This window comes from Rhopalosiphum padi, chromosome 4, assembly GCF_020882245.1.
Source record: "Rhopalosiphum padi isolate XX-2018 chromosome 4, ASM2088224v1, whole genome shotgun sequence".
NCBI lineage: Eukaryota > Metazoa > Arthropoda > Insecta > Hemiptera > Aphididae > Rhopalosiphum > Rhopalosiphum padi.
The window spans coordinates 17,815,012-17,834,468 of NC_083600.1; the positions used below are offsets into that span (position 1 = coordinate 17,815,012).

The window sequence follows — 19,457 nt, forward strand, 5'->3', positions numbered from 1 at the left end:
TTACCATGATATAATAAACTATATTATTTCATGAATTTTACATTTTTACACTTACGTTAATTATTTCAAAAATCAATTAATATTTCTCATATTAAATTATTTAACATTATAAAAGTTACATATTATGCTTTTAAAATTCGCAGGATATATTTTCTGTTTTTAAAATGAATTAACTGATAGGAATGTGTATTTTTGGCATGATTTCTTAGTGCTACTGCTATGTAGCCTCCAATGAGTTCTTGGTTCCAATTTTTTTCAAAGCAATCTTGACACGGATATCAATATTTTATTCCAATAATATTCAACTTATTTCTTAGCATTCAAAACTTGATGTCATTCTGGTTTGATAGTACAAACAACAAATATTCTTCAATTATTTCGGTAGTATGAATACTTTTAAAAATGGGGGTAAACACACTTTGCCAGCAAATAACTCAGATATTACAGTTACCCAAAGTGACAATACAAATAAAATATATGAAATGCCAACTTGATGACTGTTTGGTAGTTGATATGGTTGACCGCCAATCTCTGGTATATGAAAACCCATGGGAAACACAACGGCAGCAAAACAAAATAGTACCACTGAAAAAACAAATAGTTGTAAGTTTATGTTACCTTTAAACATATTCAATTTATCTTACTGGCAGTAAATCCCACCCAACGAGCATATGGTATAACATTACGGTCCCAATGTGAAGAGGCCAGCAAAATGATGGTGGTAGTTATACATATACACCCAATGAAAATACTGACTAAAGCCAATAACCATTCGAGTCTCAGATCAGGAGTAAAACATACTTGTGGCCTGTTATAAAGGGTCATACATGTCCACATCAAACCCAATCTGGTGTCGCCTAGAAACCATTTTTTTTTAGTATTAGGATCATAAAAATGAATGTGAATTTAGAAATCCAGCAAAGTAAACTAGCTAAAAATAATGACGAGCTGATAATCACCTCCTACATCAGTAATGATCCAGTCAGGCATCGCCAAACTGACAATTGCAAATACATCAGCCAATAAGAACAAAGTTCCCGAAATAACAGTAAGTTTGTCCATTTTAAAGTTTTGCAATTTCAACCCATGATAAATAATTATAGAAATCACCTAGTGACACTAAATATTTTAGTTATTAGTTGATACTATTTAGTATTTACTTTGCTATTGCTGCAGTAGGAGACACATTAAGTAATACTACAGTAATGCAGTCTGAAATTCACAAAAAGTAAACATCCAATACTCAAAATTAATACAATTAATAATAATTATTAATTTAAAATAGTACTTTATATTAATAATATGAATTATGATAGTGTTATCTCATTGTCGAGGTATATTGATAGTGTTGATACCATAAGACCACAATGCCCACAATAGGGAAGGGGTGGCGAACCAACGGCACGCGTTGATCAAATTTTAATGGTACGTGAAAAAATTGAAATTTTTGAAAATTATGCTATTTATAAAGTTTTGATTGATTATAATATTACTATTATTATTATAAGAAATTAAAAAAAAAAAAAATTATATACATTTTAAAAACTAAAATTATAAAAAAAAAATATTAAAAATGTTAATAAAATAATACATAACTTATCTGTAACTTTATTTTTATCCTTGTTAGAAAATATAATTTCCTTTGAGCACGTGATAAAATTCCCAAAACTTTGATTGGGAAAATTTGACACTTGACCCCAAATAGGTTCGCCATCCCTGCTATAAGGCATAAACCTTTCGATTGATAGTAGTTAATATATTTTGCTCATTTCCACGGTTTACAATATTTTATAGACTAGTTACAATAAATGAGGATAAAACTGAAGGAGGGAACTGTGCATAGATTTGTACACTAGTCACTAACTCTATATTTACTAGACCTATTTGAGAATCTATAGAACCGCGACTACAGATTAAGAATTTGGAATACAACTGATACAAAATAATAGGATACAGTTTTGGCTCAAAACAATGTCTATGGTGTCTACAGTTACAAAAATTGTGTTACTTTGCGTATGTAACTGATTACCGGCACCGGGTATGTGGGTTCAATATTTTCGAATTAAAAAGACTTGTGGACCTGGAGTTCAACATTTTTAGTAAATGGTGTTATACAGACATACAGTTATACTGTCAGTGTCATGGGCCATAAATCATAATTATGGTGCCACGGTGGAATAATTAATATTTTGTGTAGCTATTCATTACAACTATATATTTTGTCTATTTGTCTCACTCACAGTTTTGGCGGTATAAAATGGCGACGACGGTTGGTCACAATGCATATGCGTGAAGTAATATAATTGCGTAGGTGTTCATGCGCAGAATGGCCGCGCGCCGGTCAGACAGTAAGCAACCTGCTGTAGGTACAACAACAATAACACATCGTAAATCGCGATAACCGCAGCAGCTGTGATAACCGTTTAGTCTGCCACTCCATCACAACTCACCAGTACTATATTTTATTTTTCGTAATAATTTTTTGTTTGTATACTCGGCCGATTGTAATAAACGAGATTTTATACAGTTACGTTGTTGACGATAATATACGTGGTTTTCTTCAACGATTTTGTCGTGGATACGACGATAAGGTTCGATCGTGCCCGACCACTGACTGATTTTATTTTTTCGCTGTCTTCGGTTCCTGTATCCATCGTCGTCGCGACAGGCGTCAGACCGACAGGTATTACTTGTCTAATAATATAATAATAAATATCATCGCATTGCATTCGCCTGCCCATCAGTATTAAATCGTATTTTTGGACCGAACAAAACGATTAAATTCATATCGGAATGACGATAAACGGTCGCACGCCGATGTGCGTTTCTCAGCCGATGACTGCGAAGACGTGTAAGAGGTCCGGCGAAGCGGCCACCGCCGCCGCCGCTGCTTGATTGCAGAATCATGACGGCATCGAACCATGGACCGTATGGGACCACTGCCGCCACCCAGCGCCACCAATGCAACGCTGTCCGTGGACAGTTCCAAGGGACGTCTGGTGGTCGATCGGATAGACTCCATCAGGAACCTGTTCGGGTGTGAGCTGCGGATCGTCCACGGTGGCAGTGGCTCGTCCACGGCGGTGGTTTTCGCCGTCACCAGGTTGGACGAATACGACAGAAAGTTACCGGACGATCATTTGATCGATCGGTTAAAGGTAGATAATAATATTATTATGCATCGTATTAAATAATTTTATGCTTCGATTATAACACACTACATGGATAGAATTTTTTTTAAAAAAGGTGTTTTTATTTTATATTAAAATATACCTAACTTGCAGGAGGCTTTGTACGATCTATTGTATACTCGTCAATCTTCATATTGGTGTACTTAATATAAAATATGAAATATAATCGTATGACAACATAATATGTTGCAAAAATCTGAATCATGTATAATAAGCATTATTTTTGCATAACTGTGATTTGAGGGTGGTGGGTTGGGGCGTCTTTTAAGTCTTACCTAACGATTAACGATTGATCTTTTAAAAATAAAAATACTGCTGGGGACTTTTGGTTTGATGTCGTCTTTTAGTGTCGTACTGGCTGTTTGTGTTCTCAAAACCTAATACGTAACGAGATTTTGATGGTCAGCCATAGTTATATAGCGTAGTGTACACGATGATGCATATTATTATTTATTCGATTCGTTTCGAAACCAGTCCACGACATAATTTGTCACCCAGACCGCGAATTGTCTATTACAACTTACAACTATATATAATATAATAATAGTAAAATATTTTTTCAAAAACACTATATTGTTATTGTGCTTAATGTATTTAAGTATTTTGGACAGAAACTGAGGTATCTACTACGTACAGTGCCGTAGCGATGATAGCGATTTGAGTGTTGGTAATCTACTTCCCCCGACGGCCTGATTCCACTTTTCTTTTTTGCGATGATTAGAATATCGAAACAAAAAGTTATTATTATTGATTTTGAACTATTCATTTTACATATAACTGTTGGATCTCTTGTCAAATCCGAATATATTATATCTATGAGTTTTCTCTCTTCTATCTCGTCATTTTTCTATGGTAAAGCTTCCCAGCTTCCCAATATATTTACTATATGTTGTGTCTTAGTGACAGGAATTGAATATGCTAGTGAAGGGGTTCATAATAATTTAAATACAAACAAGGACATATTTTATCATTATTATATTTAAACAAAATACTTATAAGATATATTATTTTTTTTATAGTAGTTTTAATGTTTGGAAATATATGTACTATGTTTAAGAGGATGGAGTGGTCAATCCCTCGCGGACAATGGCTCTAATACTGTTATTAATTTCCAGAGACCTATAGAATGTTTTGAACAAATTAGCTCTTTTTTTTGCTTGAAATAAAAGTATAAAGTATATTTTCTATTACATCTTTTAAAATGTATTAATAAAATATATTTAAATGTAAATACGAGTACAATGTTGGTCCTCCCCATTGATTTAGCCTTGATTCCGCCATTATGTAGGTACAATACAATACATATTATTACACGTATGTGTATTTATAAACCTACTTATGCATTAATTGGTAGCATTTGGCAGCCGGTAAGCATAAAATATTATATAATATTTGTCGTTGTCTATTGAAAACCGATAATATGATGTGCACACAATCAATATTGGATAACCGTAGCCCTAGGTAGGTATTTATAATAGAAGTGATGTGATGTTATAATATTATTATTATACTACCGTCTATCATCGATATTATTAATAAATAATAATTATATTGTGTCGCCGCAGCGTCCGAGCGTTTAATTTTTGTATGCGTTTGAGTTGCGTAACGGAATTCAAGAACAGATCAGAAATTGAGAAATATAATACCTAATATTATAATGCATATTTTCGATTAATTATCACATTTGTTGTGTGCATATGTACCTAGAAATCAATATTTCACCGAATCCTGTTACACATAAAAGCACAATAGAGACATAAGTCTGGCATTCATAATTCATATTCATGTTTAAAAACATAATGCCACAGCGTTGAACACATATTATTTATAAGCACGTGAAAGGCGCCCAACTGCCCAAGTACATCCTGTTCGTCGTTCGTGTGTGTGTGATTTACTTTCCCTTTCGATAATGGCCTAAATCGTTTTTAGAATCCATCTGTGCGTTTAGAACGTCCGTGATTGGATTGGTGTCTAGTTTGGTTGGTACATGTACGGATTTCGGGCGTGTTTTTGACATTTTTTCTCCCCAATTGCCCTAACGTTTTTCTATACATACCTATGTTTGGTAAAAGATATTTTTTTTTAACAAACCTAATGCATACGTCTAGTGATTTCAATACCTACACTGTTCTATATAGTATAGCTTATTTTTCCTCGACTGAAGCGTTCGTTTTACTATTTTTGATTCAAATCAAAAAATTAAATGGCGCGTAACTTTTACAGGAATTGTAGGTTTTATTATACTTCCTATATTCCCACAAAAGACAAAAATTAATACAATTTGTTATACAATTTCTCTGAGTCTGGTTTTACGAGTTGGTTGATATTGCTAAACTAATTTGAGGTTTAAATTGCAGAACAAAAACATTTATTAAAATAAATAACTGTCTAAAAATCTAATAATTTTTTTAACAATTCTAGATTACAATATTTTATATTCTATATATAAAGATCCCCTTAAATTTCTCATTCATGGTTATTTTCCTGTATGTATGTATTTATTAAAACCTTGAAAAAACCAGTACACTTACCTATATAGATAAACTTAATTTCGATTATTTTTAGCGCGCTCCAAGGTGATGTATTTCTCTTTATGTCCGACGTACGTATATGGATAATTGATATTGTATAAACTGATTAATTTTTAATAACTTTGGTACTTACTATATTATAATATTTATCCGATTATCGAAATGGCTATTTCACAATGTGTATGTGCAAACATTCCAAAGTAAATTTGTCTTGTTCAAATTTTAATCGAATAAAACAAATCATTATTTTAATATATTTAAACGTAGGAACTAACTAAAATGGTATAAATTGTTTTGAAATATTTTAGTTTTATTGTAATTTTAATTGCAGCACTTTAATTAGCTAGGTCACTAGACAGTAAAATAATTAATTTATATAATTTTGAACTCTGAAAGCGTGGATAAATGTTAGGCTCATTTTGATTTTAGACAGATGTATGAATATTGAACATATTATACCGTATAGATAGGATATTGAAGTGCATAGATATAATTATATCGTTACTTTTATTTTTTTCATTTATAAAGATAAAACACTTTTTAATCACTTTGATAGTACAAAATTGTTTTTATTATTTATTATATAAATTACTCTGACTTGACGGTATATGTTTAGGTACCGCGTTAAGTACCTATAATTTTTCAGATGAGCTTTTTCAGTTAAAAAAATCAATTAATTAAAATTTATAAGTACCTATAAAAAAAAGGTATCGCCGACTTTGCAACATATTTTCAGCTGCGTGCAGGTATTCCGTTAAAAATAATTATGTACATCTCTTGCAGATTATCTATTTACAACGCAGGAGTGCCTCCATAACAGGGAGCTTCTTCACGTGAAGCAAGTCAAATTTTATTTATAAAAAAAAATCGATGAAAAAAAATAAAATAAAAAAAAAGTATCACAAATTCTTATTGCATATAGTATATAAATTTTATTTTTTATAATAATAAGAACGTATTTAGAACAATTTAAAATTATATCTTATTTGTATTAACATTATTATATTAAGTTTTAAAACCAAGATTTTTGTTTTATGACTTATTGACTATTGTTATGAAATATTGTAAATTTTAGTATAGCATCGTTACCTCAGGGTGATCTTCAATCGCATTAAAAGCTTACTTATGAATTATGATAAATTGTATTCTTCTTTGGTATAATAGAAGGTGTGGGCGTTTTTACAATGATTGATTTCCAAACTAGGCTATTACATTTTTGTTGCATAGGAGTTATGTTTCGATTGTCTTATTCACTATTGTATACATATAAATATATATAGGTACAGTGGGAACTCATTATTTAGAATTCTAGTATTTCGAATTTTCTATAAATCGAATTTTTTTCAGCCTCAATAATTCAGCATTGGACTTACGTGTTAAATTATTTTGGTATGTCGAATTTTTCTTAAGTCGAAGTCATTATTCGATACACACCACCTATTACAAATTACAATTCACTAACTTGAATATTTAACGGATTAGATTAAGTATTCAATGTCAGGTTTCAGGTCGATAAAATATATAAGATAAATAACATAACTTATATAATACTGTAATAACGTTTATTTTTAATTATAGTTCAGCTAGTAATCGATAATGTTACACCGATTTAACTTTTTTTTGATTTTACTTAGTGTTTAGTTGATCGTTAACCTGTTGTTAATATTCGATTGTATTAGTTCGTGATTTTAATTATACAGTTTGTCAGTTTGTGTTGTATTTTATTAAGTGTTTTTTCTTTACAATGCTAAATAAACGGTCTTTGAAGTGCCTAAATTTTGGTAATAAATTAAAAATTATAAAAAAGTTGGAAAAGTTGTGAAAAGTAAAAAAGTAGTTATTACAGTAGATTACAATATTCCGTCTAACGCTTTGTCATCAATTACAAACGTTTTTATTTCAAATTTTATGTTTATTTTAAATTAGCTCGGTAATTCGAAGTTTCGATATGTCCAATTTTTTTTTGTCCTTTGAAATACCGAGGTTCCACTGTAATAACATATATATAAAATATTTTAATACCTAGTTAAATTAAATATAATGATAAAAATCATTGTGATTTCTACGAGAAAATATATTTTTTACTATAATATGTTATACTTTTATTGGTAAAAACCAAATCTAAATGTACCTGTAGTAGTATAGTATAATTATTAAGACATAACCAAAAGTATAGATTACTATTTTATAGACTTAGTTTGATCATAATTCATAATAAGATTGTCTTATTATTTAAACAAAATAAAAGTGTTAAATATATGTATTTGTATTCATCGAATTTACTGTTTAATTAATTTTGTAATTTATTAACAATTTGTAATTACGAGTAAATCTAGCCGTATATTTAATTTCATACTGAACTATTTTGTTTTGTATACAACTACAAACATCGCAATAGATTTTTTTCAAAATTTTTAGTAGCTACCTAAAATCTATTAGTTATCTTATTGGTTTGATGCAATTTTTAATCAAATATCCTAAATAATAGTGCAGTACAAATAAAGATTCAATATTTATATCAATTTAGGCTTCAGTATCAAAAAATATAAGCTATAAGTACTAGGTATATCGTACTATATGTAAGTTGTGTGTATATAGCAATAAACATTCTGTCATTGGGTTTTAACCAGCTACCAGCTATTAGTCAGATACTTACATACTATAGGTGTATTATGTTTGACGAATGTACGAAATTTAAAATATAAGTATTATCCGTTATCGAATGTCATTTTGTCACGGACCAATATGTTTAGAAAATAGAAGGTCATACCTGGGCACCTGGCTATACTGCCTATACTTGACTTTACTTGAACACTTTGGACACTTTCTCTGAGGATTTAAATTAACTGCTTTGATGCAATTGTTATAATAAAAAAAAACTACTGGGCCGTGCAAAACATTATTATTATATGGTTTGAAAGCAAAATAGAAACGTTTATTCAATTTTTAAAAGTATGATAATAATTTTAATTTTAAATTTATTTATTATCTACAGTATTTCTATTATTTGTTTATAATTTAACGGACATTACCCTTTTGCATTTAAGTTTCAATATATTAATTTTTAATTATATTTATCGTCGAGTAAGGAAACCACATTCTTACTTTTTGACTAAGATTGGACTATAAATATTCTCCCCGTATGTATGATTAATTGATTAATCAATGTTCTATACAAGGCAAATCCTATATTATATGTTTTTTTAAAAATTAAAAATACTAAAAAATTGTAATCGGATACCCTCAAATATGTAGTTTTTAACATATAAATATAGATGATTTAAATTATAATAATGTATTAAAATATTACTTTGTTCTAAATAAAAAATTATAGGTAGTAGCATAATTTGTTTGATGTTTAAAATAATTAAAAATTAAACTTTCAAAAGGTTTATAATTTGGAAAAAAATCATTTTAAATAATAATTCGTATTTTGTGCGAACTATATAGGTACACATTCACATTTAAACAATCAATTATATTTCTATTACCCTTATATTATTTTTACTCAAACCATTCGACCATTTATATGAGTGAAGGAGTGATAGTGTTTAGTCATAGTATCAGTTTGCATTTAAAAATTCACAATTTAAAAAATATAATTAACATTTTGAAGTGAAATATAGAAATTAATTTTAAGAAAAAAGTAGAAAAGTAGAAAACAACAATAGAAATATTACCATAGTATAATAAATAATTAATAATGTGTATGAGAGTATAAAAGTAATAAGGATATGTATGAAGTGTAATGGTGGTGGCAGCACTCTCCTGTAATCCTGCAAATAATTTTGTAATGTGCTAATGTATACAATTTTAATGGTTTTGTGAAATCTGATAATTAATAATAATTAGCATATTTGAACATGTGCTGGATTATTATCTGTTACTAAGCATGTTTTATAAAAATATATAAACACGGCCATATATCGCAGACGTTGATAAGATAAATGATAATTATTATATTGCAAAACAATATTAAAAATGTATGATAGTACGTAAAACAACAGTATATACTATAGAAACAAGATAGGTATATAACGTGACTTACATATTGTGACAGTGATAAACAATTTTTCTCTCGAATGACAAAGAAAATATAGAATAAGAAATGAGTATACAGTGAAAGTGTAGAAGATGTTACGAATATATATTATATTAAAATGGAAAATAAACTATCTACCTATAGCTTGGCCGCTTGGGTTTTAGGATATTGAAAGGAGTGACCGTGAGGTGGAAAATATTGGTGAACTATAGTGATTGAAAAATATAGAAGTTATTTTAGTTGTTACATGACAGGTAAAATGTAACGTGCAGAACTACAACTAGTAACTTACTAGCATATTTTTAAACTTTAATGCATTAAAAATAATATATTTTTTAACAAAGCAATTAAAACGGAGATTAACGTACTTATATAGATTTTATGTGTTAAGCCACGTAAAATTATTGTAAAATGTGTATATAACTATGTATATATATATATATATAATATAATACCTATACTTAAATGTCATAAAGATATTTTTGGTTTAAATTAATATACATAAAACTGTTTAATATTAATCAATAAATTTAATACTTTTACATGTTATATCTTTTTTAACTATCAGTTTTTATCGTATTTTATCGTAAATGGAAAAATAATATATTTATTTTGTTTTAACGTATAAGGTATAAACCATAACTTTTTTCAAGTATGAACAAAAATATCAATATTTTATTGAACTTATTAATATTTTTAAGAATTATATTAATTTTATCTCTTTAAAGAAGATATATTACATTATTCATATTTCAATAATCATATAATATGTACTATTTTATTATACATGTTCATATTCCTGAATAAGATTTCTATCCTTGTTCTGTTTGAAGTTAATTTCATATTGATATCGTATTTAAACACAAAGTTTGTAAGGATTTTTTATTTAAATTTTTAAGAGACATAATATATCATATATTATAGTTAATTATTTTATTTTCAAAAAAAAATTAAATAATATTTTAATTTACGATAATATCTTGACTAAGTTGAATATATCCAATAAGATGTGTGTATTTCAGTATTAGGTATAGTTTAATTTTTAAACATGTCAACTATAATATTCTATTATAAATATCTTATATATTTGTTAAACAATAATTCGCCAAAACTTAAAATTTCATTACATGTCAATATAGATTATGGTTTGGTAGCTATTTTTATTTGGTATTGTATTCTTGAGAAATTTGAATATGTGGTGCATTGAAATTTGAATTTATCGACTTCCGTGTTGATTACCCGATGTATTCTTTAAAAGAGGTAAAAATAATCTTAAATCGTAAACAATATTTATGAAATACCACCTTCGTTAATATGTCTTGCGTTGCATTAATTATAGATTGGCTTATCGCATATTATACTTAAGACTATATTATTATGTGGCTATAAGGTTTCTGTGACGTTTAATTTATACGACCATGTTATAACTTATAGTCCAAAAGATGTACGATGGTTGCGGAAAAACGTCGTAAACATAATATGGTAAGTACACTACAGCGTTGCAAAGACAACTATTTATACAATCATATATAACACGAGTAAATACATACACACACACATACATACATAATTTATACATAGGATTGTGTACTTAACTGTATAAATATCACCCGGATACAATATATTCGTATAGTGTATGTATGGTGTTGTATTTAATACCTATATGATTTGTGTCGCATCTGCTGCAGTTTTTGTGCACTGACTATATCGTACGCACGTGATTATGCAGAATTAAAATAAATACTCTACCGGGCAAAACAGAAATTCCGTTTGTTCGGCTAACCAATATATAGTACTTGCCGATGGAGATCGCGTGAAAATTTACAGGTTTATAGTCTACTAAGTAAAGTTGTTATATAAATAAGGGACATAAGCACCAGTTCTCCGCTGAAATTTTCCTAGGCAAGCCTCAATATTTTTACTTATTATACAATATAAATTATAATATGAAAAATATAATTCATGATTGATTTTAAAATACTGAGGAAGGGGGAGGAATTGTCCCATCTTTTTCCTTTTCGATGTCTTCGGTTGGGCACTTGTTTATAGTGCTGTATATTACGTAATGTTGTAATTATGGAGGGCTTAGCCTAACCTCAGGGTCTCATTTATTCATTTTACCTTATTTCACCCTATTTCTTGTTCACCGTCATAATTTTATTATGTTCCTCTTTAATAAATATAATTATATTTTAATGGCTTTCCTCTTTTTCTTTTGAAAAATCAATAATTTACATATTTAATAAATATATGTATTAATGTATAGGTAGGTATAATATTTCTTGGTGGAATAAAAAATTTCTAATTATAGTGTACTGTTGAAAAAAAATTAAACCTTATTACGCCGTGACTGTTGATTGGAGAATTCGTTAATTAAATCGTTATAATAGTCATTCTAATGATCATCGTTATTTTTTTTTATGTATGTCCACGATGGCTCATGAATTCAAACTTTCTTCCTTGGTAAATGGTAATATATCTTAAATATAATTTTATCCTTTTCAAAGTGGAGAAAAAACGTATTCAATGTCCAATTGATTGGTGACTTGAGTAGGTACACAGAAGTAATATTTAAGCTACATCAGTATAAGGATTTAAAAAAAAATGTTTTTTTTTTTTTTTCAAAAACACAAATTTCAAGTATTGTTTAGAATATACTTTCGGTATTATCTATAAATATAATGACTTTAAATAACTTCCGAAAAATACGATTTTGTTTGAAATAGTTTATTTTATTACCTATTCATATGTTACATGTAAATAATTTATATTATAGTAATACTCTATTAAAAAAAAAAAAATGCAGATGGGTCGTGTTTATTATAAAATTTTGAGTTGACTGCTTCTATGAATGGCTCACAAGTCACAATAGAATCACATACGTATATAAAGTAAAACTTAGTTTTAAAACCTATACAGTTTTGTTTCACTCAAAAAAATTACTAACAAAATATTTGTTGATATGTGTGGGATGGTGGATGGAGATATATTCCTATACGGCTTATTTTAAGTTTACAGTTGGCGTGCCCTCTAAAATTTTAACCTCAGTGGTGCCTTTGTACAGAAATGCTTACTAGTTTGTTGTGGAGTGAAAAGTCAAAAATAACGTTTTAAAGTAGAATTATTCAAGTTTATAACACATTTTTATTGGATAATTTTTGGAATTTTCTTGTTTTGTATAGTTAACGATTAAAAATATTATCCATATCAAACCTAGTAATTATATACAAACTAGCTAGATTATCCTACACTATGCGCGCATAGCGCGCTTATATAGTTTATATTTGAGGGTATAGGTATATATGTATACTATATACATGCTATCGAATATTATTTGTGAAAGACATTTTTGGGTCTCACATTTTATATTAAAATTAAATAAAGTTTAATGAAATGTAGAATTATTTATCAACACTGTTGATGATTGAAAAAATATAGATTGATCTAAAAGTATAAAGAGTGACCAAAAAATGGAAAAATTATAATAAATTTTACCAGGATTTTACTTTCTTTTGCTGTTTATCTACGACACATAATGTAAATATAAATACACGTATACCTAGCAGACAGCCCCGGTCACTGGCCATAAAATAATCGCGTAAATTAATATTTCATATTTAGTTCTATTTATATTTTGTAAAATTTGTTGTTTTTAACATAATAAATAGCAAAAATAGGTATTTTATGCAAAGGTATATTGATAAATGCAAAATGCAAAATTTAAAATATCTTATCATCTCGTACCCTTTACGTATGTATAATGAATTCTTGACTCTTGTATTGTGATTCGTATCGTTATTTAAATGATAACATATTATATATAATGCATCGTAAATTCGTAAAAATTATAATGTTGTCTATACAGTTGCCCGAAAATCTAAATTTGAATCTGATTATACGCATGAACACAAATATAATGCATTTATCATTTTTTAAATCTTTTATCGGTTCAGAAAATAGTTAAATAATTACATATATTGATGTCAACTAAGAGTTATTGGATTACAGATCGGTGATGATTCGTAGATATTATCGTTAATTATAAATTATGATATTTAATAAATTTATTATAATAATATTAAATAATTTATAATTTTTTATTTATTAAAATTGCGGGCTGGTAAGTGCGCCCAATGTTATTAAATTTTAATAATACATATTATAAACATATATATTTATAATTGCAGTATGTAATATAATATAGGTACATACTGACTATTGGCTATCAATTATTGTATATTCAAACACAAATTGTAATGTAAGACGTGTACGATTTTATCACCCCCGCGATGATGAAGTCTATGGTTGCGCTTGCATATTTAAATACACTGCGGGTCCTCCCTCAAAATTTGTCTCGAACACCACCTGTAACTGTATACTATTTCGAAATTCTTGCAAAACGAACGAATTTAACTGTATCCAAGAACGGTATTTATAAGTATTTATTTATTGCTGTATAGCTCCTACAAGTGCGACTTACCTCTATTGCAGACATATACACCTATACAATAGGGTTTAGCCGATATAGCTGTTATCGCGCCTATGGGTGGATACATATCAGACATAACTAGATACAATAATATACATAATATTATTATATAGTAATCGACGACCTGACCCCGCGTGCGCCCTCCAAAACGTCGTCGGAGGTGGCGTTTGGGTCCGTTAACCCTTTTTTTTTTTCACTTAACGCATACCTACCTGTTGCACATCGCACGCCACCGACACGCGCGCGCACGCACGCACACGTGTGCGTATATTTGTAATAATATTCTGCGCCCGCGCGTGTGTGTAAGTGCGCTCGCCGCCGTCGCACGCTCGTAACCGCCCGTGACGGTGGGCGGCCGCAGCAGACCTTCACTCCCGGAAGCGAGCGAGCGAGCGCGCGGCGACGACGACGACGATTCGGGTCAGTGTCGTGTTGTTTCTCCCGGATCCACCGCGCGGCGGCAGTCCCCACGACACAGAGCTCATCCGGATCCGCCACCGCGCGCCGCCGCCGCATCAGTACACGGTCGGCCGTCGCGTAGTGCAGCAGTCTCTCGCGTCGCGCACCGTCACACAACAGCCCCGTCGCACGTCATTACGCTGATTTTTCCGACTCGCAACCATGACTTTTACCGGCGTACTTCGGGTAAGTCTGACGACGGCGTTTTTTTACCATCTCAATGTACCTTAAAGGACGTCGTCTCCTGCGTCTGTAACAGTCTGTTTCCGTTTTTCGCGTTTTTTTTGTTTACTAATAACGGTCTTTGGTCTTTATCTCGCAGCGAACCGGATGCGCCGGTTGCGACCACCTGTTCGTCTGTTTACCGCATCTTATTATTTCGATATCGTTCACAGTGTTTTTACTTTTTTCAACGCACGTAATAAACCTGTAAAGTCTCGTCAACAAAACTTAGCACATAATCGATATTTGTTAAGTACCTTTACTTGACGGTTAGCAATACATATAATATATTATTATCAATGTTCGTAAGAACCTATATTTTTTTTGTAAAATTATATAAGTATCTCTAAATCTAATAGTTGTTATTATTGATATTTTATCAACTGCGACTAAAATATAATTCCTAACTACGCCCCCGCAGTATAATATATTATAATATTCATCCCTTACGAATGTGTAGAGGGGTAGTACTTTTCTACAATCACGGTTTTTCGTGTGTGGCTACCCATCAACAGCTGTGGCAGTTTTTCCGTTAAAGTCTTTAACTTACCAAATACCAATATTATCCATTAACTCCGCAGTATATTACACAATTTTGGTTTTGATACAGACCGTATATTTTATATCAAATTTAACATTAATATAACAATATATAGACTTATAATAAATAATAAAATATTATCGGTGAACTGCTGTATACTGACTGAATCGTTTTCGTTTCTACAGTGTTACGTGGATTCGTTGGACGAACTGCAGCTGCAGACACTGGACGAGTGCAGCAACGACGATTCGAGCTATGACTCGGACTTTGGCGGCGATGATGATGCTAGCGGCAGTCAGCACTTTAGCGGCCATCACGACGACATCAGCCGTACCACGTCGGACACGCTAGGTGCCGAGTACGCGGATTACGTGAGCGCGGCCGCGTACAAATCGAGAGTGGACTTTGCACTTAAGCTCGGTTACACCGAACGTTTAGTGCAGACAGCAATCAACAAGCTGGGTCCTGAACCCACGCAGGACCAACTATTAGCAGTAAGCTTACAGAAAATATATGTTATTATAATCTCCGTCATTATAAGTGCGGGTGTGACTGTGAATCAGTCGTCTCTATATTGTCTTGTTGCACGTGCAGGATGTTGCTATTTTAGTTTTTATTGTGTGTCAATTCTCAACCCCTCTGATAGCCAACTGCAGCTAAGTATTTAGTTCTTATGGTCACAAACACATAAAGTTTAACGCATCTTATGTGCATTGTACTCAAGACAAATATTTTTATGCGTCACGAAAAACTGAAGAAATTTTAATTTTGGGGTTGTAATCTTTAAAAATTGATATTCACTATTCTCATTCTTGCCGTATATTTAATGTCTAATATAATACTCAACGTGCAGTGCATATACGAGACTGTAGAGACACTGCAGTTGTACGCCTTCACAATATTATATCGGCAGAAGTTTTTTGTATGTTTAATCAATTAACGCGTCATATATAGGAATTGATCAAGCTCGGTGCACAATGTAGTCACAAATTGCACTGCGAGTCGGACGGCGAAGACTCTCAGTCGAATAACACCAACGATCCGCTGCAGCTTAGTCCCCAAGCGCCTAAACTTCGGCATGTCGTCATCGATGGCAGCAACGTCGCTATGAGGTATGAAGGTCATAATTCTTATTACTATTATCATAATATTACTAATGTTTGGATTTTATTTATTCTTTCTCCAGCCACGGAAACAAAGAGACATTCTCGTGTCGAGGCATCAAAATCTGCGTCGATTGGTTCCGGATGAGAGGTCATACAGACATCACAGTGTTTGTGCCGAAGTGGCGAAAAGAAGCTTCTAGGCCCGACAATAGGAGAATCATCGGTAAGTGGCGAACTGTAGCTGAAATGCCCCCACATATACAGTCTCATTGTACATTGTTAGTTAAGGAGCGTTAAGCAAATTTAATTTTACCTATAAATTTTAATACATACATGGGTGAATGTATTGTATTTGATGCGGTTAAATAACAAAAACTTGGTATCATGGTTATGTGGTCATGTGTAGATGAGGGTGGGTAGATACAGCTATTGCATATTAGTTATATACGTTACCTATAGTAAAATATCTCTATTAATTGTCCATGATATCTATTGCGTCGGACTATTACACTGTCACCAAATTTGTTGGTAAAGAAAATTCGAATTTACCGCATCAATCGATAAAATATCTATCGGTAGCTATAACCGAGTATACAGCGTTGTTAATTTATATTTTATAATTTCCGAGGTTTAATATAACAATGTTTACTGTTTAGAGCCCTTTAAGTAATGCGTATGTCGCGGTATTATATGATAATTTATTAATTTATTTCTATACATATAGATCAAGATATCCTGACGGAATTGGAGCGCGCCAGGATGCTGGTTTTCACCCCTTCCAGAGAAATTGGTGGTAAACGCATGGTGTGTTACGACGATCGGTACATTCTGCGTTTGGCCTCGGAACTCGACGGCGTCGTCGTATCGAACGACAACTATCGAGATTTGGCCAACGAGAGTCCGGCGTTCCGTTCTGTCGTGCAAAACAATATACTCATGTATTCTTTCGTCAACGACAGGTATGCGACTAATAATAATAACGTTGATCGAAGTTTTTCGTCGAACATAAATCATGACGATCGTTTGCTGTTCACAGGTTCATGCCGCCGGACGATCCGCTGGGCCGTTCGGGTCCTACCCTCGACGTGTTCCTCCGGAGCAAAGCGCCGGGCGTTGGTCTGACCGCCGTCAGCGCGGAGACTTGTCCTTATGGTAAAAAGTGCACGTACGGCAACAAATGCAAGTTCAGTCACCCCGAGCGTGGTCTGCAGCCCGTCAAGTCCGTCACCGAACGGCTGATGGAGCACGTCCAGCGACAGGGATCGGCCGGCCGACAGATCAAGGGTAAGTCGGTGAGTCTGCCGCTGCAGCAGTCCGGCTCCAACAACCAGAAGAAGCCGCTGGCCAGGACCATGTCCAACGTTCCGCCGCTTACGACCACCACCTCGACGACCCATCATCATCCGCATTGGATTGGTGGCGGTGCGTGGACGACGACGCCGCCGCCAAGCTCGAACAACGCGGTGTACTGCGGCAGAGGCAAGCCCGCCGATTCGTCTGAGCCCGAGCCGGACTGCAGCAACTTGCACCACAAGTTACAGCGGCAACTCACGCTGAACCCGACCTATGACCCGCGTCTGGTGCACCTGCGGCAGAGCCAGCACTGTAACGTGACGCGAATAGCGTCCGCTCCGCCCGTGCCTATGCCGCAGCCGCAGGCGATGAACTTGCCGCCGCACACGATGGCGGCCAGCTGTTCGGACCCACAGATATTTCCCGGTTACCACGAGGCCAGGCAAAAGCTGTACTACCATTTGGCGTCCATATTTCCGGAAGAACAGGTGTCGGCGGCCATGCAGTACTACCCGAACGAGACCAACCCCCAAAAGATTTGTGCGGCCATACTGAACATGTTCTCGAAAACGTGATGACGTGAACCCGTGCTAGTTCACAAGTGATTTTGTCTGACAATATATTATAACGTACGGGTATAATTATATTAGCTTATCGACAAGACGGCGACACTCGATACAATGTATCTGATTATTAGTGTTGATTTATTCTTAAATCATGTATGATATTTGTGTAGACTATTATGTTAATTTTGTTTAAGTTTATTTTAAGTCGATATTTTTATATTTCTATGTTTTCGTTAACCTGTCAAAATGACGACAAATCGCGGTATTAATATTAATAAGATTTTAATTTTTTTATTATTTTTCGCTGCTTATCATTTTTTTTCTTTCAAACCTGAAGTTTCAATTTATCCGATATTAGAGAAAAATGTTGTTGGTTTCGTATGATGATCGACTACCATGGCCATAATCGTCTAGACTAGAACTTTTTTTTGAAACTTAATGCTCTAATGGATGAGGATAGGAGTTAGAAGTATTTGGACAGGTGTTGCCTAACAATAACTTGTAGCTGCAAAGTATATTACTTAACACAAATTAAGCATATCGGTAAATTTGATACCAGAGTTTAACAAAAAAGAAATCAACTATATCTAAATGATCAAGTAGTAACTAAAAACATAAAGATACAGCCAGCATAACATTTGTTGTCTTTATTAGACAACAATTAAAGTAAGTAAAATAGTAGCATATTTATGACTTTAAAATTGGAAAATAAAAAATTTTTTTAGGTTCTAAAATGTACAATGAAAGTATAAAAGTACAATCACCATCACATGTAAGCAACCATCTTAGCAATAACTATTTTGTAACAAAATTGTGCATTCACCTATTAAAAAATAAAATATTTAACCTACATAAAACACTAGATCAAAATATATTCAATACATTTTTTATTAGGTTACCATTTATCAGATTTTGCTTTTTAGTTAGTATTTTGAACATTTTGTAGTACAAAATAAGAAATTCGGTGGTTTTTGCACTCACTTTTGCTATTAAAACTGTGTAAAAAATAAATGCATC

General features: G+C 32.1%; 2 protein-coding genes across 4 annotated transcripts; one reads left to right on the forward strand and one right to left on the reverse strand.

The window, feature by feature from the left end:
* Positions 1-1,303, reverse strand: LOC132929765 (uncharacterized protein C16orf52 homolog A). The gene is made up of 3 exons (XM_060995324.1): positions 960-1,303; positions 645-857; positions 1-585 (listed from the first exon to the last, which is right to left on the reverse strand). Exons 1-3 carry the CDS (start codon positions 1,060-1,062, stop codon positions 374-376), a joined length of 528 nt encoding a protein of 175 aa, XP_060851307.1. The 5' UTR covers positions 1,063-1,303; the 3' UTR covers positions 1-373.
* A 1,066-nt stretch (positions 1,304-2,369) lies between these two features.
* LOC132928834 (probable ribonuclease ZC3H12C) lies at positions 2,370-18,737 on the forward strand. Of its 3 annotated transcripts, XM_060993742.1 has the most exons (7): positions 2,370-2,683; positions 2,745-3,158; positions 15,661-15,969; positions 16,430-16,587; positions 16,662-16,804; positions 17,306-17,540; positions 17,618-18,737. In XM_060993742.1, the coding sequence occupies exons 2-7, from the start codon at positions 2,922-2,924 to the stop codon at positions 18,447-18,449; spliced, it is 1,914 nt and encodes a 637-aa protein (XP_060849725.1). In that variant the 5' UTR covers positions 2,370-2,683; positions 2,745-2,921; the 3' UTR covers positions 18,450-18,737. The 3 variants fall into 3 exon arrangements, with proteins under 3 accessions (XP_060849725.1, XP_060849724.1, XP_060849726.1); XM_060993741.1 differs by having other exon boundaries at positions 2,370-3,158; XM_060993743.1 differs by lacking the exons at positions 2,370-2,683; positions 2,745-3,158 and adding an exon at positions 14,669-14,898.
* The last annotated feature ends 720 nt before the right edge of the window (positions 18,738-19,457 follow it).